The following is a 26284-nucleotide window of genomic DNA, read 5'->3' as shown; positions in this document are numbered from 1 at the left end:
GCCCTCCTGGAGCGGCTCCTTGCAGATGTGAAGGCACTTACTTGTTGCAAAGCTCCATCTCCGTTACGATAATCTCTTGGACATGCCAGAAGACATCAGCTTTTGCAGATGACTTCTTCCCATCTTTTGGGCAGTGACCAACGCAGATGGCTGCGATATCCCCAACGTTCTTTGAAGAAAACTGAAATGTGTCTGTTGCTCCCCTACAGGAAACAGGGGGAAGTTTCAGTTAGCATCTTGAAGGCTGGAAGTGACTTGTCTCATATGGACGTTAAGTAATTTGCACATGGCTACAGAAGATAGAAGATAAGCCTTCATTTAAAGTCATTTGATTTAACCTACAATCATTCAACACAAAGTATAATTTCCATATTTAAATTTAGTATTTTCTCTGATTAAGGGCGACACTAAATTATTGCCGCTAGGACTTTCCAGGATAAACTTGAGCTGTTTGACCCACAAAATCAATTTGCCTCATTATAGATAAAGCTAAAGAATGACTAATTTCCCCTCTGGCACTTACTCATTCATCCTTGACAGATACTCTATCTGTTACACATCTACCCACCATAGTTGTTTTAAATTTGCTAGTTCAGCCACCCTTCCTGAAGCTCAGCTTGGAAACAGTTTAAAGAAACAATAGGTCTCTGTCAAACCCTTGGCTGGCTCCCTATCATGTCTTCTGCATATCTGTTAGGTTTATCTCCTTGCTTTGGTCCTTTTTCCAACCTGTCTCCAAAGAGTGTCTCTGCCCAGGGCAGGGGGGTTGGAACTCAGTGATCTTGAAGGTCCCTTTCAATTATAACCATTCTGTGATTCTGTGATTCTATGACAGACTAATGCTCTGGAAAATGATGTCTTTAACTTCACTGTAGACACCATCAGTTGAAGGTCAGGAGGGAGCTCCTCCTGATCTCTCATGTTTCATATATCTCAGCCATTCATACTAGAGTCCACATCAGCTGTCATTTCCCCTTTCTTTACAGAGCCACAAGAAGAACCTTTCCCCCCTACAAAGCAACAGAGCATCAGCAGTGTCCATGACTTTGAAGAGGCTCCCCTGTCCTAAGGACATGCTGTGTCCTTAAAGAAAGTGGAAAATCCATCTCAAATCATGGAGGATTTTGGTCCCAACATGGGAGAAGGAATCTGCCCCACCATACACAGATGCACCTCCAGCTGGCCTGCGCACAAGACTGATATTTGGCTTTCCTCACGCGAGAGTGATCTTTCAGCCTTACCCCTACATCCCCTCCCAGATTCATCTGGAAAGTCAAATCTGAGCAGCTCTGACAACATTTAGCCTCCAACTATTTTTACTTTCTCTCTGATTCCCACTGCCAGTGAGATGCTGCAAAAGGAACTAAAAACACCTCCAGCTTCCTTCTGCTGCTCCCAGCTCAAAAATACACAGCCTCCCCCGGGGCTCACCCAAAGCCCATTCGTATGTGCTAACACAAAAGAACACACACACACAGATATCATCTACATTTCCTTTTACCAAACGGCTTTTTCTTGTCATTTTTTAAACCTCCTCTGCGTCTGCCCATCAGAAACTAATTTTACATCTTCCATTTACTCCCAATGAGTCATTAGGCCTTTTGGAAGGGGGATGAGAAACAGCATGGCACAAACACAACTCTCTAGACCATCCTGAAGAAGAGGTGAAGACACACAGCTGGTGGGGAGTCCCTCTAGCCCACCATCCAGGACCACTACCTTTCAAATCTCCTTTTCTTGGAGGAGTTTTCCATAAGAAATTCTTTCGAGCGTCCCATCTTTCCTTCTAAGATGATCCAGATGTTTTCCTTTGTTTCTGCGTCCTCTCTGTCGCTTGTTACCGTGACAATCTCATAGGCTTTAGAGCATAATTAACACACATGTTAAACAGAAAAGGAAGAGCAGATGGCCAGAAAAATCTCTTCATTTGGCTGTCACTTTGCTTAAAAGCTCTCTTCCTAATATTTATCACAGCACACAAGAAAGCATTTGCAAAATAAGGACAGAAACGCTGTCCTCAAAAACACTGAAATCTGTGGGACTTTTGACTTCTACGTGCTTTGGATTTTGTGCAGGGGTAGAGTATGTGAAAAATATGAGTGCTGCTCGATTAGCTAGCAAGAGGAGAGGGAGCTGCTCTCAAACAAGCTGTGTCCAGCTCCCTGCTGTGCTAAGCACTCCCTTTTTTTCACACAGCCCAAATCCTACAGCTTTTGTGCCACCGTTCGTAACAGGGATATTGAGGGCATCCATGTGCCCCACAGGATGCGCTCAGATGCTAGAGTGGCATGAAAGTACCCAAAATGTCCACCACAAAGCTGTTTTTTTTGTTGTTTTTTTTTTTTTTTTTGCAGGGGCAGAGTGAAATCAGACTGAAATAACGTGGTTATTTACTCTCCAGGACTCTCTTGAAGAAGAGCACTGCGATGCAGGAGCTCTTGAGGCATGCTTTGCATATCATCAGTGCAGTTAAAAACCCCTTGCTCATGGCGTTAGACGCCAGTGTAATTACCTTGGACTCAGTGGAATTACCCCGAGCAGACCTGGGGCTGTGGGGTGTTAAGCTCAGCCATCATGTTCAGCTGGGATACTGGAGCTAGTAGCCCAGAACGTGTTAAGGAGGAAGCTGGAGCAATGTTACTTACAAAGCTTTAAGGATTGAACTTATTTTCCACCTCAAAGACTCAAGCCCATTATTTCTAATGAGACCATAACCATGTGTCCTTATGGCTTACTGGTGGGTTGAACCACTGCAGATGGGCCCCTCTTAAGTTTCTACCCAGAATGAGATCTTTTTCTTCCTCATAAATCCTGATTTGTTGCTTTCTTATCACAGCATTGCACTTTTGAACTGAAGAGTGCCTTAAGTAATTTAACCCTTAAAGCCTGCAAATACAAGCATTATATTACAACAAATATTACACAGGAACCCTTAGTGGAGCAGTGTGTAGGAGATGTGGCCCTGTGGCCTCTGAGGTCCCTCAGCAAATGCCACAAGTCAGCTCTAAACTTACAGGTCCTTTCCTTCAGTTCCAGGATGTCATTATTGGCACAAGCCAGTTCCCTTATGAGCTGCCCATCGTCTTCACTTTTAGCCAGCCAGCGATCACACTGGAAGCGAAATGTCTTGTCCATGGCGGAGTCTGTAACGTCAATGTATTCCAAGTGCCAACCCGGTGCAATTCCTAGCAAAACAACAAAGCAAAAAAGATTTTGATATTTTCACATAGCTTGGATATGAAGGTGAGGTACCTCTCTTCGGGAGTACCTTACTGGTACTAGAAATGATCTATATTTTCTTCAGATAATGTCACCGGTGAACATGACGTTGTTCTGATACCAAAATCAATGATGACCTGCTCAAGACCATAATCTGACCCCTTTTCTAGAGTCAGGCCATGCTTTTGAAGGACGCTCTGGCTTTTTACCAGATGTAAGGATGTTGGAGGACAGTCTAAGATAAGCCAGATTTCAAGCTCTCTGGGCAAGAGGCCATCTCTTGTCCTTGCCCAACACTTCGCACAAGATGGGGCTTCTGCAATACCAGTAGCAGCAGCAGTGAGCAGAGAGAGCCGGGGCTGGAGTGTCCTTCCCAGCACACCAACACTGGAACTGTCCTGGGGAGAGGCACAACTGTGTCTTAGGGACAACAAACCCTTGCTATTAAACAATCCCTGGTTATTAAAAAAGACACAGCAGCGTGTGCATGGTTTGTGGGGGTACCTCCCAATCTCAGGAGTGCTACTTGACCACAATCTGTAGGGTGTAGTGCCTTTCTCTATGGCCCCCAAACCCTTCATGTTTGGATTTGAAGGTCATAAGGTAGATTGCAACTTGTTCCTTTGACCCTGCCAGCAAGGAAATTACCCATGTCATCCTGATCTTGCCGAGTAACCACGGTTGTAACTGGACATGAACACAAGACAGACTAAAGGATGGATGCTCTGGCGGAGGCCACCAAATCAGCTAACATGCCTCTGGGCCTTCTGAGGAGTCATAGCTTCATAGCTTCCTTTTAGTTTTCTACTTCCTTTTTTTTTTAAATTATTTTTATTTATTTAATTTCTGCAGTGGAAAAACAACTGGAAAATGAAAAAAAGGGCATTTGGAACATTTTCTTCACTTCTTTGTTGAAATAGAAGAAGCCCTTGTTCAGCTTGAGTGGACAGAAGGTTCTGACAGTTCTACTTACAAATCCTGTTATTAGTCAGACAGAGAAAGGTTATGTTCATCATGAGAGATCTCCACTGACTTACTACTTACATCTCAGAGACACTAAACAGCTCTTATGTTTCCAAGAGCTCACTGCCATGTGCCTACTTCCATAGTTTGCAAATATTAACCTTCTTTAGCCCTGAAAAAAAAATAATGACATCTTTTAAAGTTACGTCAACATGTCACCCTGCTTCTGTGGACTGTGATGCCTTCACATCATGTGTTGGCAGTTCTCTACCAGCCTCATAGCCATTTCTGTTTTGTACTTTGGCTTCCTGAACCTTCTTCAGGAAATCACCTCAACCAAAGACACCACTTGCACCTTAAATTGCAATTTACAGGGCACAGAACTGCAAAATCATTGTGCCTGTAAGACACCTCTGGACACCCTCTAGTCCAATCTCCTGCTTAGAACAAGGTCAAATAAAGCAGGGGACACATGGCTCAGGGCTGTGTCCAGTCAGGTTTTGATTAACTCCAAGGATGCAGACTCTAGAACCTCTCTGGGAAACCTCTGCAGGTGTTTGAATACCTCTGCAGAGAAAAAAAGATTTTTTCTTATGTTTAGATAGAATTTCCTCTATTTCAATTTGTGCTTGTTGCCTCTTGTCCTGTCGCTGGACATTGCTGAGAAGAGTTCATCTTCTTTATTCTCCTCATCAGATACCTGTACACATCAAGAAAATCCCCCTGATCTTTTTCTTCTCCAAGTTGAACAGTCTTAGCTCTCTCAGCCACTCTTCATATAGCAGATGCTCCAACTCCTTAATCATCTTTGTGGCCCTTCTGCAGTACATTCATGTCTCTCTTGAACCGGGAGGACAGTACCATGTGCCAATGATACGACCTGTGCAAATACCATGGGTGCAGGACCCAGACAAAGGAGTTGGATCACAGGATCACAGAATAATAGGGGGTTGTAAGGGACCTCTGGAGATCATCTAGTCCAACCCCCTACCAGAGCAGGGTCACCCAGAGCAGGTTGCACAGGAATGTGTCCAGGCAAGTTTTTAATGTCTCCAGAGTCAGAAGCTCCACCACCTTCCTGGGCAGCCTCTTCCAGGGCTCTGCCACCCTCACAGGAAGGAAGCTCCTCCTCATGTTTAGATGGAACTTCCTGTGTTCAAGTTTGTACCCATTATCTCTTGTCCTGTCACTGGGCACCATTGAAAAAAGGCTGGCCCCATCCTCCTGACATCCTGACAACACCTTTAAGTATTTATAGGCCTTGATCAGATCCTCCCTCAGTCTTCTCCAGACTAAATAAACCCAACCCCCCAGCTTTTCCTCATAAGAGAGATGTTCTAGTCCCCTCATCATCTTTGTAGCCCTTGCACCATCCAAACATGAAAGACCTCCTCCAGGCTCCAGCAGCAGAAGAAGGGTATTGAATGGGTTTTGGGGGTGAGCTGGCGTGTGATACCCTCACAGATCCTCACCAGTTTACTGCCTCCTGGGCAGAACTTACCAGGTTCCCCTGGGCTCCCACCACTCTTTCACTGGAGCAACTTGCTCTTTGGTGCTGTCTGGAAATTTATTCTAACCATGTTGGCAGTGTCAGCCGTTAATCTTTTTGGCAGGCTCATTTCCATTTAAGTTCAATGAACATCTCTGCAGCATATTCAGGAGGCTGCTCTGCTTCCATCAAAACTTTAGTTAAAATAGTACAGGATGAAAGAAAGAAAACATCCCACCCTTCTCCAGCGGGAGAGATCAATGACTGCAGACCAGGAGAGAATAAATTGGTGATCTTAGTCCTGTTTCCAGCAGTGAACAGCATGACTGGGACAGGATCAGAGCTAAGCAGTGGTATGAGAAGAGAGACTGACTGAGATGCACATTCTCTCCTCCCTCTTCTCTGGCCTGGTCCCAGCAGCTGCTCACCAGGAAAGCTGCAGCAAAAAACCTGCTTTTTTATCACAGGGAGAGATGGGACACAGCTGACTTTCCAGCACATGTTGGAGTTGAGGGCAAAGCAAGCACAAATTGCAGTTGGTTTTTTTTTTTTCTGGTGTTCCCTCCAAAAGGTGCATTTTTCAGCTCTGGGCTATTAAAAGAGCAGGTTCTGGGCTCTATCAGGAGCTCAACACTGAAAAGCAAATACCAGCAGGGTGTCCCTTTACAACACAAGGGCACCTCGAGTCAGGAAACTGGTTGGTCATTCTTAGAAAAAGCAGTGTTACTGCCTCAATATATCCTCCTGTCTCCTTTAGGGAAAAAATATTTCTCTTCCCTCTCACTGGGAGACCTGGAAGTTGTAGAAGTATCCTATACTGCTTTTCATTTCTTGGGATAACCGATTCACCCCAGGTGGATGCCGTGCTGGTTATGTGCAGAGGACCACATCTTCCTGCCCTGTCCATGTCCCCCGGTGCCAGGAGGGGTGTCACATCAAAGCAATCACCGCCACAGCATTAAACTCTACTTAAAAGCTGATAGGGAAATGAAAGGATTGGTTAGGGGCTGAAGAAAGATGAAGTACTGGTTTTCTCTTGTTTCAGACGGGGAATAGACATATTTAATTTCTTTTTCTATTGGTCTAGGGAAATGAAAGGATTGGTTAGGGGCTGAAGAGAAAGATGAAGTACTGGTTTTCTTTTGTTTCAGACAGGGAATAGACATATTTAATTTCTTTTTATATTGGTCTATAAAAAAATGCAAAGTCCAGTTATGCACAGAGTCTAAACGTGAGACTTTCCCTTCACTGAGCTGGCTCTGCGTGCCAGGGGGCACATCAGTGGGAGGAGAAAGAAGAAGTTGTGTTTGTGGAATCCCTTTTCAGGTCATGCAATCCTGGTTTCAGGATATTAATCTGTTTCCATCTTCTGTTCCTCTGCAGCTTTTGCAGAGCAACGGGCTCTGAGACATTACAGCACCTAAGAAACAACTGCAAAGGAAACTACATCCCGTACAGATGCAACCCCAGAGGCATCAAATCCTCACCTAACCATAAACCTGGTTTATGGAGTGGGCATCAGTGAAGAAAGAGGAACCAAAACAGTGGTGTGAACGTAGCAGGGTGGAAGGGCTTTCCTAGGTCCTGTCTACTGCTCTCACAACCTGGCCATGCTGGGGGATCTCTGAAGTGATGGCTTCTCAACCCTTTCCCTGGATCCTGTTGGGTGGTGGCTCCTGATCCACTGTGAAAGCCACAGTTGCTCCATCACTTTCAGTGCTTGCAGAAGAGCCAGACCTGTTAGTATCCCTTCGGCACCTTGACTAACAGCACCAGGACAACAAGGGTTTAGGCACAAATCTGCTGCACAGATGCCTTGGAGGGCACCGTGGGTTTTTCTGCAGTGACCCCAGTACAAACCAGGACCACTACATTTGTCTCCATTACTGCTTTGGGGCAAAAGGGAAGAAATAGCACGTACCTGAGCAGTCCCTGCCTGATTATGCAGGTCTCGGTCTTTAAAAAGGTTTGGCCACCACTGTGCCTTTGTGGAAGATCCCCTGTCACCCTAACAAGTGTTCAGTGTTTGTAACAAAAGCCCCCTCACTCCAGGCCCGGTTTGCTGCCATCGAAATCCCCAGCAGCTAACCTGCCCTAATGAAACCCGTGGCTGTGCCATGTAGGCTCCTTAATGGTCCGCAGCTGGAAGTGACATTTTCAACAGCGTGCAAAACATTTCAAATGTAATTAGAGGAGGAGAAGAGCTTTGGGAAAAACAGACTCACTTTGCCTGCTCGACTCTGGCAGTTGTATAATTTAGTGTCATGTAGGGAAATGTATTCTCTTCCCCAAGCGTCCTTATCCAAAAGAGCAGTTATTTGTCCCATTTATCCTCCTTTCCAAAAAGGTGACAACCAGGCGATGCTGGGCACGGACCCTCTGTGTCCATCTGCAAGGTCTGCACAGGATCATTTTGCCTTTTTCCCAGGTGATGCTAAAATCCTGTGCTTTCCTGATGCTGCACAGACAGGTTGGAGCGTAAGCTCCTTGTCGAGCATTTCTGCAGTGGTTAGCGCAACGGAGTCCGACTTTAGAAGTAGTAGATATAACACAGATAATGAAGTTACTGCTTCATATAACTAAAACCCCAAAATCTGCAGCATCAGAAGTTCCCTTAGCCCCTCTTTGGAACAGAGACAGCTTGCCCCAGCCTATATTCACCCCTAAAATATTAAGGTGTTCTGACACATGCAGAAATGTGGGAGGATGGAAAGAAAAGAGTGAGAGTTAACTGAGTCTGGTGGTTTCACCACTCACTCACCAGGTACCTGGTCCCTGGTACCTTGCTTTAGTGAGTATTAACTATTCCTTGCAAAGCAAGAGCTGGTGGGATCAAATCCCTGCTGAAGAACCACATCCGGGCTTGGATGCACACATGGCCATGGAAGTCTAAACTGTCTCCACTCTTTGCAACCATACCAATTGATTTTCCTTTCTCTTCCTTGTCTGTCTGTAGCAGATCTTATAGAATCATAAAATAGTTTGGGTTGGAAGGGACCTTAAAGATCATGCAGTCTTCCCCCCTGCCCTGGGCAGGGACACCTCCCACCAGACCAGGTTGCTCAAAGCCCCCTCCAACCTGGCCTTGAACCCCTCCAGGGATGGGGCAGCCACAGCTTCTCTGGGCAACTTGACCCAGGGTCTCACCACCCTCACAGCAGATAATTTCTTCCTGAGATCTCATCTAAATCTCCCCTATTTCAGTTTAAAACCATTAAGCCTTGTCCTATCCCTATAGTCCTTGATCAAAAGTCCCTCCCCATCTCTCCTGTAGCCCCCTTCAGGTACTGGAAGGCCATTAAAAGCTCTCCCCAGAGCCTTCTCTTCTCCAGGCTGAACAACCCCAACTTTCTCAACCTGTCTTGATAGGAGAGGTGCTCCAGCCCTCGGATCATTTTTGTGGCCTTCCACTGGACCTGTTCCAACAGGACCATGTCCTTCTTTCATTGAGGACTCCAGAGCTGTAGACTGGAGACACAGTACTCCAGGTAGGGTTGCCCCAGAGCAGATTAGAGGGGCAGAATCACATTCCTCAGCATGCTGGCCATGCTTTTTTGATGCCCAATCAAGGATAAAAGTTGTCCTTACTGGTGCTTATGTTTCCCTAGGAGTAAAAGAAAAATCCCACTTGGGACAGTGATTGCTGAGGGGCCAGTGAAGAATTGCTCCTTCCCATCCATTCACAACCGTCATCCAGTGCTGCTCAGCACCCTAATTGCATTTCTTTTTCTTTCCACTTTTTCTGAAATGTAAAGTAATGACCATTGCAACGACAGTTCATCGGCCTTGTGTCTTCTGATACTATTTATCCCCTGCCTGGTTAGATGATCATCCATCCCTAAACCCCACCACAGGAGACATCACCCAGAAAGTGGTGGGGGTTTTGATAGCAGCTTAGATAACGTTAGAAATGGAGCACTAATTGTGAGGTGTTAAAATTGTAGCATCTAGCTTTGCATCAGTACATCTCAAAACACTTTAAGAAGGTGAATAATTTTTATCCCTGATTTACATAATTGAAAATGAGGCACGGGGATGTGATTTACGCAAGGTCATTCAGCAAGCCAGTGGCAGAGTAAAAATAGATCCGTTTTGTATATCTCTCCTTTAGGATCATGTTAGTTCACACTGCAACATTTCTCATCGGAGCAGACAGGCAACACAAAACCTCTCGCAACCTTTGACAAAGGAAAAGCTTAACTCTTGGGACAGTTTGAGAAAATAGGACTCCTCTCCCCCCTCCGCTGTTGTCTGTGCAACTTGCTCAAGTCCAGGAGTTGACTCGGGTCAAAACGATCCACCACAAAGCTGTTTTTTTTTTTTTTTTTTTTTTTTTTTTTGCAGGGGCAGAGTGAAATCAGACTGAAATAACGTGGTTATTTACTCTCCAGGACTCTCTTGAAGAAGAGCACTGCGATGCAGGAGCTCTTGAGGCATGCTTTGCATATCATCAGTGCAGTTAAAAACCCCTTGCTCATGGCGTTAGACGCCAGTGTAATTACCTTGGACTCAGTGGAATTACCCCGAGCAGACCTGGGGCTGTGGGGTGTTAAGCTCAGCCATCATGTTCAGCTGGGATACTGGAGCTAGTAGCCCAGAACGTGTTAAGGAGGAAGCTGGAGCAATGTTACTTACAAAGCTTTAAGGATTGAACTTATTTTCCACCTCAAAGACTCAAGCCCATTATTTCTAATGAGACCATAACCATGTGTCCTTATGGCTTACTGGTGGGTTGAACCACTGCAGATGGGCCCCTCTTAAGTTTCTACCCAGAATGAGATCTTTTTCTTCCTCATAAATCCTGATTTGTTGCTTTCTTATCACAGCATTGCACTTTTGAACTGAAGAGTGCCTTAAGTAATTTAACCCTTAAAGCCTGCAAATACAAGCATTATATTACAACAAATATTACACAGGAACCCTTAGTGGAGCAGTGTGTAGGAGATGTGGCCCTGTGGCCTCTGAGGTCCCTCAGCAAATGCCACAAGTCAGCTCTAAACTTACAGGTCCTTTCCTTCAGTTCCAGGATGTCATTATTGGCACAAGCCAGTTCCCTTATGAGCTGCCCATCGTCTTCACTTTTAGCCAGCCAGCGATCACACTGGAAGCGAAATGTCTTGTCCATGGCGGAGTCTGTAACGTCAATGTATTCCAAGTGCCAACCCGGTGCAATTCCTAGCAAAACAACAAAGCAAAAAAGATTTTGATATTTTCACATAGCTTGGATATGAAGGTGAGGTACCTCTCTTCGGGAGTACCTTACTGGTACTAGAAATGATCTATATTTTCTTCAGATAATGTCACCGGTGAACATGACGTTGTTCTGATACCAAAATCAATGATGACCTGCTCAAGACCATAATCTGACCCCTTTTCTAGAGTCAGGCCATGCTTTTGAAGGACGCTCTGGCTTTTTACCAGATGTAAGGATGTTGGAGGACAGTCCAAGATAAGCCAGATTTCAAGCTCTCTGGGCAAGAGGCCATCTCTTGTCCTTGCCCAACACTTCGCACAAGATGGGGCTTCTGCAATACCAGTAGCAGCAGCAGTGAGCAGAGAGAGCCGGGGCTGGAGTGTCCTTCCCAGCACACCAACACTGGAACTGTCCTGGGGAGAGGCACAACTGTGTCTTAGGGACAACAAACCCTTGCTATTAAACAATCCCTGGTTATTAAAAAAGACACAGCAGCGTGTGCATGGTTTGTGGGGGTACCTCCCAATCTCAGGAGTGCTACTTGACCACAATCTGTAGGGTGTAGTGCCTTTCTCTATGGCCCCCAAACCCTTCATGTTTGGATTTGAAGGTCATAAGGTAGATTGCAACTTGTTCCTTTGACCCTGCCAGCAAGGAAATTACCCATGTCATCCTGATCTTGCCGAGTAACCACGGTTGTAACTGGACATGAACACAAGACAGACTAAAGGATGGATGCTCTGGCGGAGGCCACCAAATCAGCTAACATGCCTCTGGGCCTTCTGAGGAGTCATAGCTTCATAGCTTCCTTTTAGTTTTCTACTTCCTTTTTTTTTTAAATTATTTTTATTTATTTAATTTCTGCAGTGGAAAAACAACTGGAAAATGAAAAAAAGGGCATTTGGAACATTTTCTTCACTTCTTTGTTGAAATAGAAGAAGCCCTTGTTCAGCTTGAGTGGACAGAAGGTTCTGACAGTTCTACTTACAAATCCTGTTATTAGTCAGACAGAGAAAGGTTATGTTCATCATGAGAGATCTCCACTGACTTACTACTTACATCTCAGAGACACTAAACAGCTCTTATGTTTCCAAGAGCTCACTGCCATGTGCCTACTTCCATAGTTTGCAAATATTAACCTTCTTTAGCCCTGAAAAAAAAATAATGACATCTTTTAAAGTTACGTCAACATGTCACCCTGCTTCTGTGGACTGTGATGCCTTCACATCATGTGTTGGCAGTTCTCTACCAGCCTCATAGCCATTTCTGTTTTGTACTTTGGCTTCCTGAACCTTCTTCAGGAAATCACCTCAACCAAAGACACCACTTGCACCTTAAATTGCAATTTACAGGGCACAGAACTGCAAAATCATTGTGCCTGTAAGACACCTCTGGACACCCTCTAGTCCAATCTCCTGCTTAGAACAAGGTCAAATAAAGCAGGGGACACATGGCTCAGGGCTGTGTCCAGTCAGGTTTTGATTAACTCCAAGGATGCAGACTCTAGAACCTCTCTGGGAAACCTCTGCAGGTGTTTGAATACCTCTGCAGAGAAAAAAAGATTTTTTCTTATGTTTAGATAGAATTTCCTCTGTTTCAATTTGTGCTTGTTGCCTCTTGTCCTGTCGCTGGACATTGCTGAGAAGAGTTCATCTTCTTTATTCTCCTCATCAGATACCTGTACACATCAAGAAAATCCCCCTGATCTTTTTCTTCTCCAAGTTGAACAGTCTTAGCTCTCTCAGCCACTCTTCATATAGCAGATGCTCCAACTCCTTAATCATCTTTGTGGCCCTTCTGCAGTACATTCATGTCTCTCTTGAACCGGGAGGACAGTACCATGTGCCAATGATACGACCTGTGCAAATACCATGGGTGCAGGACCCAGACAAAGGAGTTGGATCACAGGATCACAGAATAATAGGGGGTTGTAAGGGACCTCTGGAGATCATCTAGTCCAACCCCCTACCAGAGCAGGGTCACCCAGAGCAGGTTGCACAGGAATGTGTCCAGGCAAGTTTTTAATGTCTCCAGAGTCAGAAGCTCCACCACCTTCCTGGGCAGCCTCTTCCAGGGCTCTGCCACCCTCACAGGAAGGAAGCTCCTCCTCATGTTTAGATGGAACTTCCTGTGTTCAAGTTTGTACCCATTATCTCTTGTCCTGTCACTGGGCACCATTGAAAAAAGGCTGGCCCCATCCTCCTGACATCCTGACAACACCTTTAAGTATTTATAGGCCTTGATCAGATCCTCCCTCAGTCTTCTCCAGACTAAATAAACCCAACCCCCCAGCTTTTCCTCATAAGAGAGATGTTCTAGTCCCCTCATCATCTTTGTAGCCCTTGCACCATCCAAACATGAAAGACCTCCTCCAGGCTCCAGCAGCAGAAGAAGGGTATTGAATGGGTTTTGGGGGTGAGCTGGCGTGTGATACCCTCACAGATCCTCACCAGTTTACTGCCTCCTGGGCAGAACTTACCAGGTTCCCCTGGGCTCCCACCACTCTTTCACTGGAGCAACTTGCTCTTTGGTGCTGTCTGGAAATTTATTCTAACCATGTTGGCAGTGTCAGCCGTTAATCTTTTTGGCAGGCTCATTTCCATTTAAGTTCAATGAACATCTCTGCAGCATATTCAGGAGGCTGCTCTGCTTCCATCAAAACTTTAGTTAAAATAGTACAGGATGAAAGAAAGAAAACATCCCACCCTTCTCCAGCGGGAGAGATCAATGACTGCAGACCAGGAGAGAATAAATTGGTGATCTTAGTCCTGTTTCCAGCAGTGAACAGCATGACTGGGACAGGATCAGAGCTAAGCAGTGGTATGAGAAGAGAGACTGACTGAGATGCACATTCTCTCCTCCCTCTTCTCTGGCCTGGTCCCAGCAGCTGCTCACCAGGAAAGCTGCAGCAAAAAACCTGCTTTTTTATCACAGGGAGAGATGGGACACAGCTGACTTTCCAGCACATGTTGGAGTTGAGGGCAAAGCAAGCACAAATTGCAGTTGGTTTTTTTTTTTTCTGGTGTTCCCTCCAAAAGGTGCATTTTTCAGCTCTGGGCTATTAAAAGAGCAGGTTCTGGGCTCTATCAGGAGCTCAACACTGAAAAGCAAATACCAGCAGGGTGTCCCTTTACAACACAAGGGCACCTCGAGTCAGGAAACTGGTTGGTCATTCTTAGAAAAAGCAGTGTTACTGCCTCAATATATCCTCCTGTCTCCTTTAGGGAAAAAATATTTCTCTTCCCTCTCACTGGGAGACCTGGAAGTTGTAGAAGTATCCTATACTGCTTTTCATTTCTTGGGATAACCGATTCACCCCAGGTGGATGCCGTGCTGGTTATGTGCAGAGGACCACATCTTCCTGCCCTGTCCATGTCCCCCGGTGCCAGGAGGGGTGTCACATCAAAGCAATCACCGCCACAGCATTAAACTCTACTTAAAAGCTGATAGGGAAATGAAAGGATTGGTTAGGGGCTGAAGAAAGATGAAGTACTGGTTTTCTCTTGTTTCAGACGGGGAATAGACATATTTAATTTCTTTTTCTATTGGTCTAGAAAAAAATGCAAAGTCCAGTTATGCACAGAGTCTAAACGTGAGACTTTCCCTTCACTGAGCTGGCTCTGCGTGCCAGGGGGCACATCAGTGGGAGGAGAAAGAAGAAGTTGTGTTTGTGGAATCCCTTTTCAGGTCATGCAATCCTGGTTTCAGGATATTAATCTGTTTCCATCTTCTGTTCCTCTGCAGCTTTTGCAGAGCAACGGGCTCTGAGACATTACAGCACCTAAGAAACAACTGCAAAGGAAACTACATCCCGTACAGATGCAACCCCAGAGGCATCAAATCCTCACCTAACCATAAACCTGGTTTATGGAGTGGGCATCAGTGAAGAAAGAGGAACCAAAACAGTGGTGTGAACGTAGCAGGGTGGAAGGGCTTTCCTAGGTCCTGTCTACTGCTCTCACAACCTGGCCATGCTGGGGGATCTCTGAAGTGATGGCTTCTCAACCCTTTCCCTGGATCCTGTTGGGTGGTGGCTCCTGATCCACTGTGAAAGCCACAGTTGCTCCATCACTTTCAGTGCTTGCAGAAGAGCCAGACCTGTTAGTATCCCTTCGGCACCTTGACTAACAGCACCAGGACAACAAGGGTTTAGGCACAAATCTGCTGCACAGATGCCTTGGAGGGCACCGTGGGTTTTTCTGCAGTGACCCCAGTACAAACCAGGACCACTACATTTGTCTCCATTACTGCTTTGGGGCAAAAGGGAAGAAATAGCACGTACCTGAGCAGTCCCTGCCTGATTATGCAGGTCTCGGTCTTTAAAAAGGTTTGGCCACCACTGTGCCTTTGTGGAAGATCCCCTGTCACCCTAACAAGTGTTCAGTGTTTGTAACAAAAGCCCCCTCACTCCAGGCCCGGTTTGCTGCCATCGAAATCCCCAGCAGCTAACCTGCCCTAATGAAACCCGTGGCTGTGCCATGTAGGCTCCTTAATGGTCCGCAGCTGGAAGTGACATTTTCAACAGCGTGCAAAACATTTCAAATGTAATTAGAGGAGGAGAAGAGCTTTGGGAAAAACAGACTCACTTTGCCTGCTCGACTCTGGCAGTTGTATAATTTAGTGTCATGTAGGGAAATGTATTCTCTTCCCCAAGCGTCCTTATCCAAAAGAGCAGTTATTTGTCCCATTTATCCTCCTTTCCAAAAAGGTGACAACCAGGCGATGCTGGGCACGGACCCTCTGTGTCCATCTGCAAGGTCTGCACAGGATCATTTTGCCTTTTTCCCAGGTGATGCTAAAATCCTGTGCTTTCCTGATGCTGCACAGACAGGTTGGAGCGTAAGCTCCTTGTCGAGCATTTCTGCAGTGGTTAGCGCAACGGAGTCCGACTTTAGAAGTAGTAGATATAACACAGATAATGAAGTTACTGCTTCATATAACTAAAACCCCAAAATCTGCAGCATCAGAAGTTCCCTTAGCCCCTCTTTGGAACAGAGACAGCTTGCCCCAGCCTATATTCACCCCTAAAATATTAAGGTGTTCTGACACATGCAGAAATGTGGGAGGATGGAAAGAAAAGAGTGAGAGTTAACTGAGTCTGGTGGTTTCACCACTCACTCACCAGGTACCTGGTCCCTGGTACCTTGCTTTAGTGAGTATTAACTATTCCTTGCAAAGCAAGAGCTGGTGGGATCAAATCCCTGCTGAAGAACCACATCCGGGCTTGGATGCACACATGGCCATGGAAGTCTAAACTGTCTCCACTCTTTGCAACCATACCAATTGATTTTCCTTTCTCTTCCTTGTCTGTCTGTAGCAGATCTTATAGAATCATAAAATAGTTTGGGTTGGAAGGGACCTTAAAGATCATGCAGTCTTCCCCCCTGCCCTGGGCAGGGACACCTCCCACCAGACCAGGTTGCTCAAAGCCCCCTCCAACCTGGCCTTGAACCCCTCCAGGGATGGGGCAGCCACAGCTTCTCTGGGCAACTTGACCCAGGGTCTCACCACCCTCACAGCAGATAATTTCTTCCTGAGATCTCATCTAAATCTCCCCCTTTTCAGTTTAAAACCCTTCCCCCTCATCCTATCCCTATGGTCCTTGATCAAGAGTCCCTCCTCATCTCTCCTGTAGGCCCCCTTCAGGTACTGGAAGGCCATTATAAGGTCTCCCCGGAGCCTTCTCTTCTCCAGGCTGAACAACCCCAACTCTCTCAGCCTGTCCTCACAGCAGAGGGGCTCCAGCCTCTGAGCATCTTCATGGCCTCCTCTGGACCTGTTCCAACAGGTCCATGTCCTTCTTGCATTGAGGACTCCAGAGCTGTAGACTGGAGACACAGTACTCCAGGTAGGGTCTCCCCAGAGCAGATTAGAGGGGCAGAATCACCTTCCCTGGCATGCTGGCCATGCTTTTTTGATGCCCAATCAAGGATAAAAGTTGTCCTTACTGGTGCTTATGTTTCCCTTGGAGTAAAAGAAAAATCCCACTTGGGACACTGATTGCTGAGGGGCCAGTGAAGAATTGCTCCTGCCCATCCATTCACAACCGTCATCCAGTGCTGCTCAACACCCTAATTGTATTTCCTTTTCTTTCCACTTTTTCTGAAACGTAAAGTAATGACCATTGCAACGACAGTTCATCGGCCTTGTGTCTTCTGATACTATTTATCCCCTGCCTGGTTAGATGATCATCCATCCCTAAACCCCACCACAGGAGACATCACCCAGAAAGTGGTGGGGGTTTTGATAGCAGCTTAGATAACGTTAGAAATGGAGCACTAATTGTGAGGTGTTAAAATTGTAGCATCTAGCTTTGCATCAGTACATCTCAAAACACTTTAAGAAGGTGAATAATTTTTATCCCTGATTTACATAATTGAAAATGAGGCACGGGGATGTGATTTACGCAAGGTCATTCAGCAAGCCAGTGGCAGAGTAAAAATAGATCCGTTTTGTATATCTCTCCTTTAGGATCATGTTAGTTCACACTGCAACATTTCTCATCGGAGCAGACAGGCAACACAAAACCTCTCGCAACCTTTGACAAAGGAAAAGCTTAACTCTTGGGACAGTTTGAGAAAATAGGACTCCTCTCCCCCCTCCGCTGTTGTCTGTGCAACTTGCTCAAGTCCAGGAGTTGACTCGGGTCAAAATGACCCATAAATTACTCTCAGACAAAACACCCCAAAACCCTCACATCTTACTGATAAACCACTCCTGTGCAAAAACACTTAACAGCTCAGATACAACAATGAAAGGAAGATATAACAGTTTCTCAGATGATATTCTTGCAATTGAAGCATGTTTTTTGTTTCATTGAGGCACACTCGATGCAAAAGCATTTAACAAGTGTGCAGGGTAATTTGTCCGCAAGAGGAGCTAAGGACCCTTGTAGAAAAAAGAAGCTTTTACAGAATCAATAATTCTACAGCTAAATCTGGCCTCTTGGGCTCTTTCCACTCTTTAGTGAAGTGTTCTGCAGTTACAGGACATTGGGAAGAAATGAGTGGCCTGCACAAGGTCAACAGTGAAGTTTTCACCTTCTCTCCAAGTCTGATGTTTTGTTTCCTTATACCTTTTGGTTTTTTCTATTTTATGTCAGCTCTGGACTGTGAGATCTTTGCTGTGTCTTCTGCTTGTGCTGTAGTGCCTGTAGCTCTTCTTTGTGGCAGGACGTGTAAGGCAGGATGATACCATGGATGCTAATTTGTTTAAAATCATAAGTCTGTGAAGACAGAGTAAGTGTTCTTCCTAGCTCTTCTACTATTCTAATTATGGATATCTTTTCCAAAACCAATAGTTGGCTTCTTTTGCTCATCCTAGCAAGCTGTTACCATGTTGGCTCTTTTAATGCTGTATTCAGTGCTTTATATAAAGTGAAAATACTCAGAATTTCAATGCTTATCTCCTGCAACAAAGGTTGTAAGTCAACTGTTCAGATTGAGGTGACTTGGTTTGTTCAGTTTAGAGAAAAGAAGGTGCCCGCATCACAGTCTGCAACTTCCTCATGGGGGACAGCGAAGGGGAAGGTCCTGATCTCCTCTCCCTGGTGACCAGCAATAGGACATGAAGAAATGGAACGAAGCTGCATTAGGGGAAGTTCAGACTGGACATTAGGAAAAGGTTCTTCTTCACTGAGAGGGTGGTCAGTCACTGGAACAGGTTTCCCAAGGAAGCAGTCATGGCACCATGCCTGTCAGAGTTCAAAGAGTGCCTGGACAATGCTCTTAGTCCATGGTATAGTTTTATGTAGTCCTGAGAGTTGCAGGGAGTTGGACTCAATGATCCTTATGGGTCCCTTCCAACTCAAGGTATTCTATGATTCTGTGACTGCTGGGCATAAGCAAAAAACCTGCCACTGAAGAGTAGAGAAAAGTGCACGGCATGTGAGGAGGGCTCTGCAGGTTGGTGCTGGGGTCTCCTGAGGAGCTGAAGCCAGATTTTGGCAATCTGAAAGACTAAGGAGCCATGGCACAGCTGCTGGTGTGCTACACAGGTCTGCAGCTTGCATGCCCATTTGTGTCTTATCTGAAGTGTGGACTTCAGTCCATCCAGAAAGATGCAGGAGTTGATGTTGTCTTCCTCTGTACTGAGCCACCAACAAAACACGGGGGAAGATGGACTCTCCTCTCCTTGGGAAGTTATACATATCTGTTTCTCTTCCTCTCACTTTTTATTTAAAGCAGAAACTACTCAACAAATCTGCCCCATGGATCAACAGAGTTTATGAGGCAACAGTGCAGAGAAGAGGGCTTAGAAAGGCCCATCTGAAGTCTGATAGTTGAGCAAATCCTTAAAAAGGGCTGAAAAGACAGATATTTAGGCTTTTTAAAATAATTTATAACCTACAAGTTCCCAAAAAGCTGGAGTCACCCCCATGACTTGCAGAAACATACCTCTGGAAAAGCTGTTTGCTGCAAATTCAAGGCTTGTGCCATTTAAGATCGGATCCAAGATACTGTTCCCTAAAAAGGTAGCTCCTTAAGAGAAAACAAAGGAAAAGCAAGGGTATTCTAATTTTTTCCGCTTGAATCCAGATCAAGAAAGGGGAATAAGATACTTTCTTCATTGGAAAAGCCACCCAAAAGAGGTCACTGCAGGAGTTAACCTATTTAAAACTCAACTGGACAATGTCATAGCAGCTGGTGTAATTGAGAGAAGGGCCCTGTTGAGGCAAAGAAGAAGTTGAGCTGCATAACCTTGTTATTTACTTCTGTCTTTGCTCCTATAATAACACGGAGAAGTCTGGTTTATCCATAATTAGGCTCTTCCTGGCTCCCCTTGGCTGGTGGCAACAGAGATAATCAAGAATCTGAAATTAATGACTTTAGAAAGACTGCTTATCACTGGGGTTCAAATCTACTTGGGCAGATGAGGGAGCTAAATCCAGATTTCCCGTATCTCCTTGTTGCAAGGAGAAAAAGGCAAGGTAAAAAAAAAAAAAAAAGAAAAAAAAATCCTTTTTCTAGGTAAATAATTCCATTACTGAGATACTGAGAAACTTTAAGCCGTTCTTCCAGAATGGTGATTTAGTCCTTAAACCAGAGAAAAAATTGAGGCCTATATTTAGAAAGCCAGCATTTCTACAGACCTACAGATACTGATCTTGCATAGATGTAGAAGTAAATGAACTGAGATATGAGAAAATACATAGTGCCTATCTCAGATCAGGACTTGGGGAGTCTGGAAACGATTAAATTTGCTCAGGGAGCCTAAATATATTAGGTCGAACATCAGTATTTCAAAGTAAACAGGGGCAAGATAAAAAGACATGGATCAAAACTTAAAACTAAATTTTGTTCACTGCAATTCATTGTTACCAGGCTGTTGCCAGTGGGCTCTAAACATCTAAAAATCATGAACAAGTTCCTTGAAATTGCAGTTGCAAAGTCTCTAAACTGCCTTGTTTTCAAATGAACGCCAACTTCCTCCCTAATCAATTTTACTGAAGTCAGAGAAATTAAATGGGGGCTTCATTCCTCCTTTATACCTCATGCAGAGATGCCACTCAGCAGTTTTTGTGGGGAAAAAGGCATTTAAAAACATTAAAGTGGGACTATAAAACTGACATGATTTTCCAGAGGAAGCAAACACCGTGTTTGCAATTTAAAGACCTTCTGACAGCCTTTGCCATTGCAATTATTGCCTCTTCAACTCTGAACACCCCACTGCTCTCAAACTCCAGCGAAAGGATAAACAGAAGTGGGATGTGAACTAGGAGCAAAGCCACTGCAGCAAAACTTCACTGGTGGGGACGGATGTTGAGCTGGACTTTGTAGCAAAGTAGCCACCTTGGGCAAGACATTTAAATGCACTTTATTCTGAAATGGGGGCGGGTCGGTTGATTTCTTGCTGGGACCAGGTGATGTCTGAAAGAAAAAGAAGCCTTGTGATGTTTAGTAGTTCCCTTAACTACCCCAGAGGTGCTAAAGACACCTAATGGAAGTCAAAATAGGCTGATGCCATCAATGAGGTTGATTATTAAGAAAATTAGGAAAAGAACATCAACTGTGTTCCAAGAATTCAAGTGAGGAGCAATGGGGTAGGCCAGTGTGAAATGGAGTCCTCCACAGATCATTGGCACTAACCATTTAGTTCAAAAAAAAAAGAAAAAACCCCAAACCTAAGGAAAGAACAATCAACATCTGATGCCTCAAAGTAATGGTAAATACAAGCACATATTTATTTAATACCCAAAATCCCCCAAGCATCTGACAAAAACCATACAAGACCCTCGACCCCTGACCCCACTACTCCTTTCCAAAAAATAGAGCCAGGAATTTCTAACCAGTGGCACAGCCAATTTATATAAATTATACAGGGAAGGCAGGCATATATGCAAAGCATAGCTGTAGCCTGGGATCCCAGCAGTAATAAATACTCTACCCACCCAACAAACTGTCATGCTGCATTGTGTGAAGTTTGAGATAGGATGTGCCTTTCACATGACTAATGCAAGAACAATGAAGACAACATATGTTATGATTTAAGCTACAGTTGTCCTGCTTTCTGGGGGGAAAAACAAGTACATTTTTGCTGAACAAAACCTGAGCTTGTTGTTTTTCCAAGTGCTTAACCCTGCAGTCAGCTAGGTCTGGTAAAAGCCCTAGCAACTATTATTTGTAAATGGAAAGTAGTAATATTCGGGAAATAAGGAAAGTGAATATGAGTTTGCAATGTGTATTTATATTCATAAATATGAAGTGGGTTTTTTTCAGGTTCTGGACACAAGGTTTATTATTTCAGCTGACTTGTGGTGGCTATCTGGTTATGTGCTCTTAGCCCACGGCAAATTTAAACTAATTGAGCCTTTTTATTGCTTAGCCTAAGGCTAAACTCTGTTACTACCTTTTGCCGCCAACCAAGAGCCTGCAGTTCAGCTGCAACATGTAACTCCCCAACCTGTATCAACAACATCGTTGGTGGCACAGAGACGGTGAACCGATATCACTTGTGCAAGAAGGAAAAGGCAGCAAAACATCCTAAATTAACAGGGTTTGCTTGTCACGCAGCAGTGAGCAGACCCATGGGATTCTATGCCAGGGGATGCCGTGGGTGCTAGACCTTTCCTGGAGAGTTTGGGCCAGCACTTGAATGAGGGAATTCATTGAAAATTACTTAACACACAAAAATGATGTCCGGTTCAGGTGATGCCCTGAGCTATGCGTAGCAAGACACAGAGAACTTGGGAGGAACTACACGCTCAGTTCCTCCTCTTCCTTGGGTGCCCAACGATGCTGCTGTTGGAAACAGCTGCTGGGCTCAACCAACCTTTGGTTTGAGCCAGTTGTCATCTTCCTACATCCCAGCCCGTTCTCAAGCCTGAGCCCTAAGGATCAGCTCTGATCTGGTGGGTGGATTCCATCTGTTAGCACGACCAGTCACCGGGGAACCACCATGCCTCTTGAGGAAAACCTTCTTTTTTGTAGAAGTATTAGCTGGTAATATAGCTGAAAACAAATCTGCAAGTCCATGTTGATTTCTTGCTGCTCTCAGAAGGACATCCAAACCTCTCTTGCAACTGCACAGATGCCTGTTTGCTGAGCTACAACTCCAGTGGGTATTTTGATAGCCCTTTCCATTTCTACGTCTACGTTGCAAATTCAAAGAATAAGCATTTTGGCAACTAAAATCAGGTAAAAACAGCTCCCTTACTGCATTCAACACCGGCTATATAACATAATATTACAGAGGTTAATCAATTAAATAGCCCTGTGTCCTGGGAGTGATAAATATGAGTCCAAAGCTTGCAGTGGCTGGGAATAAACAATCATGTCAGGTGGATGGTTGTATTTCCCATATTTCACAGCAGACAGAGGCTACAAGAAGTTTTTTTTTGTTTAAATAAAAATAAAGATGCAAGCTTCCAGTGGGAGAGTCTGATCCAGAGGTAGCATCTTTTATGGATATTGCATGAGATACAGCCTTCCCCATCTGCCTCAACTGGGAGAAGTCAAGATGATGATGGCCAGCACGTGTCCATACTGACACATAACCCCAGCCCAGCCATAAACCCACCACCTCAGTACAGCCAGGTGACCACTGGGTGGTCCTGCTGCTGTTCCTCCCTTACCAGGGGCTACTGCCCAAACCACCTCGCTTGGTGGGCCTATGGGAGCCACAAAGCTTCACCTTCAGGCTGCAACAAGGGCCTGCCATTAGCGAGCAAGTCATCGTTAATGCAAGACCCTTTCTTTCAGATGAAGATGATGGGATGGGATGGGATGGGATGGGATGGGATGGGATGGGATGGGATGGGATGGGATGGGATGTCATGGCAGCAGTGTGAGTGATGCATTTGTTACAAGACACTGCTCGGGGCCTGAATACCAACACAGATGACTATACGATGGTGGTACTGAGTGCTGCTCTGCTGTCTGTGAAACCAGTCAGGGTGTCCAGCAGCAGGAACCTGTCACAATCTCTCCCGGCAGGGCACCGCGTAGTCACCGGGCTGATGTGGTGACTTTAATAAAGACAGACACGGATCTTTATTCCCGTCTTCTGAAGCTCACTGTGTTATGCCAGGCTGCATTACCCTGTGTGTGGGTGTCAGGCTGACAGCATTAAATTGCTAGGAAAGCGTCACGCTGGCCCGGGAAGAAGGTACCATGTAAATACAGTCAGTGTGTTGGGATAACAGGCGGGATGGCTTTGCTTTGGAGGAGCTGTCATTATCCACACTGCAGCAGTGGCTGTAAGCTCAGGCTGAAGCTGGGGACCCGTTAGAGGAGATATTACACCAGCCTGGGGGGAAAAACAGTCTCCTGCGTGAAGGGGTTATGTCTAGACAGGGAAGAAGACCACCTTTCCTTAAGTAAAAACATCGTCCCAGCCTCTCCCACCCCCTCAGGTCACCACCCTGACCTTTGTTGTCATGCCAGATCCGCACTTTGCAGAGATCTCCCAGGCTCAGCATGTCCGAGAAGCTGAATTCGTCCATCTGGTTCCTCTCAAACTTGTTAGACTTGTTGGACTCCTTCAGAGCCAGGGTCCCGCTGTCCCCGTACTCCCCAAACAGGATCAAGGACACGTTGGCATCAGTGCCTGCTCCTGGAAGGAGAAAGCAAGGCACATTATCACCAGTTGACACCCAGCCCCCAGTTGCATGGAAATGGAGGCAGCAAAGACAGACTGGAAGAGGCTGCAGTGAAACTCAGGGTTCTCTGGGCACAGCCAAGGCATTTCTGTGAGTTCCTGCAGAATCCTGCAAGGAGGACACCCCATGGTAGCTAACAATCTACCCTTCCAGCCCGTACCCCAAATACAGCTGGAACGTTTCACCTTTGTGCTCAAGATATGATGACCATGATGGCGGCAGTACTAATGGGCAATATCAGTATCTGCTTGTGATGACTTTCTTCTCCCCAGTCACAGGTGATAGGACAAGAGGAAATGGCCTCAAGTTGCACCAAGGGAGGTTCAGATTGGATATTAGGAAAAATTTTTACACTGAAAGGGTTATTAAGCATCAGAATGGGCTGCCCAGGGAAGTGGCTGAGGCACCATCCCTGGAGGTGTTCAAAAGATGGGTTGACATAGAGCTTAGTGACGTGTTTCAGTGATGGGTTTTGGGGTTTTTTTGGTTTGTTTGCCTTTTTTTGTTTGTGGGGGTTTTTTTGTTTTTTTTTTTTTTTAATCACAGTTAGGCTGATGGTTGGACTGGATAATCTTAAAGATCCCTTCCAAGCTGGACAATTCTATGATTCTGTGGACCATTGGGCATCACTTCCCTTTGCAGAGGGTGCCCATGCCATGACTCCCATTTTTCCAAGATGGCTTGGGAAGCAAAGTGACTTTACCCAGCAACATTCAGCAATTTATGAAAGAGCATTAAAGAACATATTTTAACTTTTCTAGCTATAAAGTAATAGTATACATTGTCCTGGGCTGCCCACTAGGCCACAGTCCCTCTTCCATGCCATAGGTTCCTTCTGCAGTCCCACAGCCTCCTCCAAGCTGTCCTGTAGCACCCAGGGCACTCCAGCTGGGGTCTGCCTCACACTGCTCTCCCTGTGTTTTATGGCACAGGGATTTGAAAGCAAAGTGCAGATCATTCACCAAAACACTACAGCATCTTCTGGCCCACTTTCTCCTCCCTTCTTTATATATTCCTGTTTCTCAAAATACTGTCCATGCTGCGTTCAATGGAAAAAGTCCCACTTTCTCATACACTTGCTTGCCCCACCAACTCCCACCTCTTCTATTGTATACGTTAGGAAAAGAATAATTTCTAAGATGTTCTTTATTACCTGATACTGAATTTCATATGCCCATTACTGTCCATATTTTGCCACAGAAAACAACCATGCTGTCAATTTTCCTGACTTTCGGAGAGTTCAAGGCCAAACCATCACCTTATGAACATTTTAGCTTAAAGTGTTACATTTTTACTTGGCACTACTTATAATTTGACCCAAATTATTGTTTTTTTTATGTTTGACACCATAATAAAAATACAGATTCATAGAAAGACCTTTGATTCTACGTGGGCAGACATTCATTGCTGTGTCAGAACAAAAGCCCTTGAATTTTGGAAAACGAAAATGAGCACATCAAACCTAAATCTGTCTTACAAAAAAACTCAGCATCTGCTGCCCTCGGTTAGATAGCCCAGCTTGGAAGACTCTAACCGCCTGCCAAGCCATTTCTTACACAAGAGTATCATAAATCCACTTTGGGCCACAGGGACAATATTTCCCACAGCTCCATTCACAACACAATGCAGAGACAAAGCCGGGGGGAATGAAAACTTTCTGAGAAAGCTACTGCTTCTTTGGGATAATTATTTGAATATAGAAATTATAAAGAAATCACAACTTTTCTTACAGAAGGACTGAAAAAAATGTTGTAAGAAAAAAAATAACAAGAGGAGAAAGAGTCATACAGAGAAAAAGCAAAGCAACATTTGGTGTCCACGTGAAAAAATTGCCTATGTTAAATTAGGGCTAATTTTCAGCAGTTCCCTGAGAAGGACTTAAGAAGGAAGAGAAAGCATCAGGGATTCAGGCAGTTCATCTGGCAGTACCTTTTATGACCCCAAAGCTTGCTGAGGTGAGGAACAAAGCAAACTGAAGTCCATTTCCTTACAAGGAGCATGCTCCCAATTAATGCAAGGTCTCAAAAAGCACAGAACCAACTGTTTCTTAGCAAAACCTTCCCTGCAGGAAGAAGCTTATGGAGGCCTCATGCCGTGACATTTCTCTCAAGAGCAATTAGCAGGAGATGGGAAAGAAAAGAACAGAAATTGCTGAATCAATGTACACTTCACCTATTTGAGTCTCTGATTTTTTTTTTTTTTTTTTTTTTGTTAATGCGGCCAGGAAATTGCCGTATCAAAATATAGGGACAAAAATAACGGGTTTCCTCAGCCAAAGAGCCCTGCCTTTGGGTCCCTGCACACGCCGAGTGAACGCTCA

The 26284-nt window shown here is 45.0% G+C and overlaps 1 protein-coding gene across 1 annotated transcript in view; it reads right to left on the bottom strand.

The window, feature by feature from the left end:
• Positions 1–26284, bottom strand: part of LOXHD1 (lipoxygenase homology domains 1) — a 140804-nt gene that overhangs the window by 3106 nt on the left and 111414 nt on the right. The window contains exons 34-37 of the mRNA XM_014959844.1: positions 23733–23918; positions 10676–10846; positions 1720–1858; positions 42–203 (exon numbers count right to left, since the gene is read on the bottom strand). Coding sequence (XP_014815330.1) covers positions 42–203; positions 1720–1858; positions 10676–10846; positions 23733–23918 — 658 coding nt within the window. The remainder of the gene's footprint in view (positions 1–41; positions 204–1719; positions 1859–10675; positions 10847–23732; positions 23919–26284) is intronic.

The sequence above is a fragment of the Calidris pugnax genome, unplaced genomic scaffold (assembly GCF_001431845.1).
Source record: "Calidris pugnax isolate Ruff unplaced genomic scaffold, ASM143184v1 scaffold474, whole genome shotgun sequence".
Taxonomy (NCBI): Eukaryota; Metazoa; Chordata; class Aves; order Charadriiformes; family Scolopacidae; genus Calidris; species Calidris pugnax.
The sequence above is the reverse complement of the archived record's forward strand: the minus strand, read 5'-3'. Positions and strand labels throughout refer to the sequence as shown.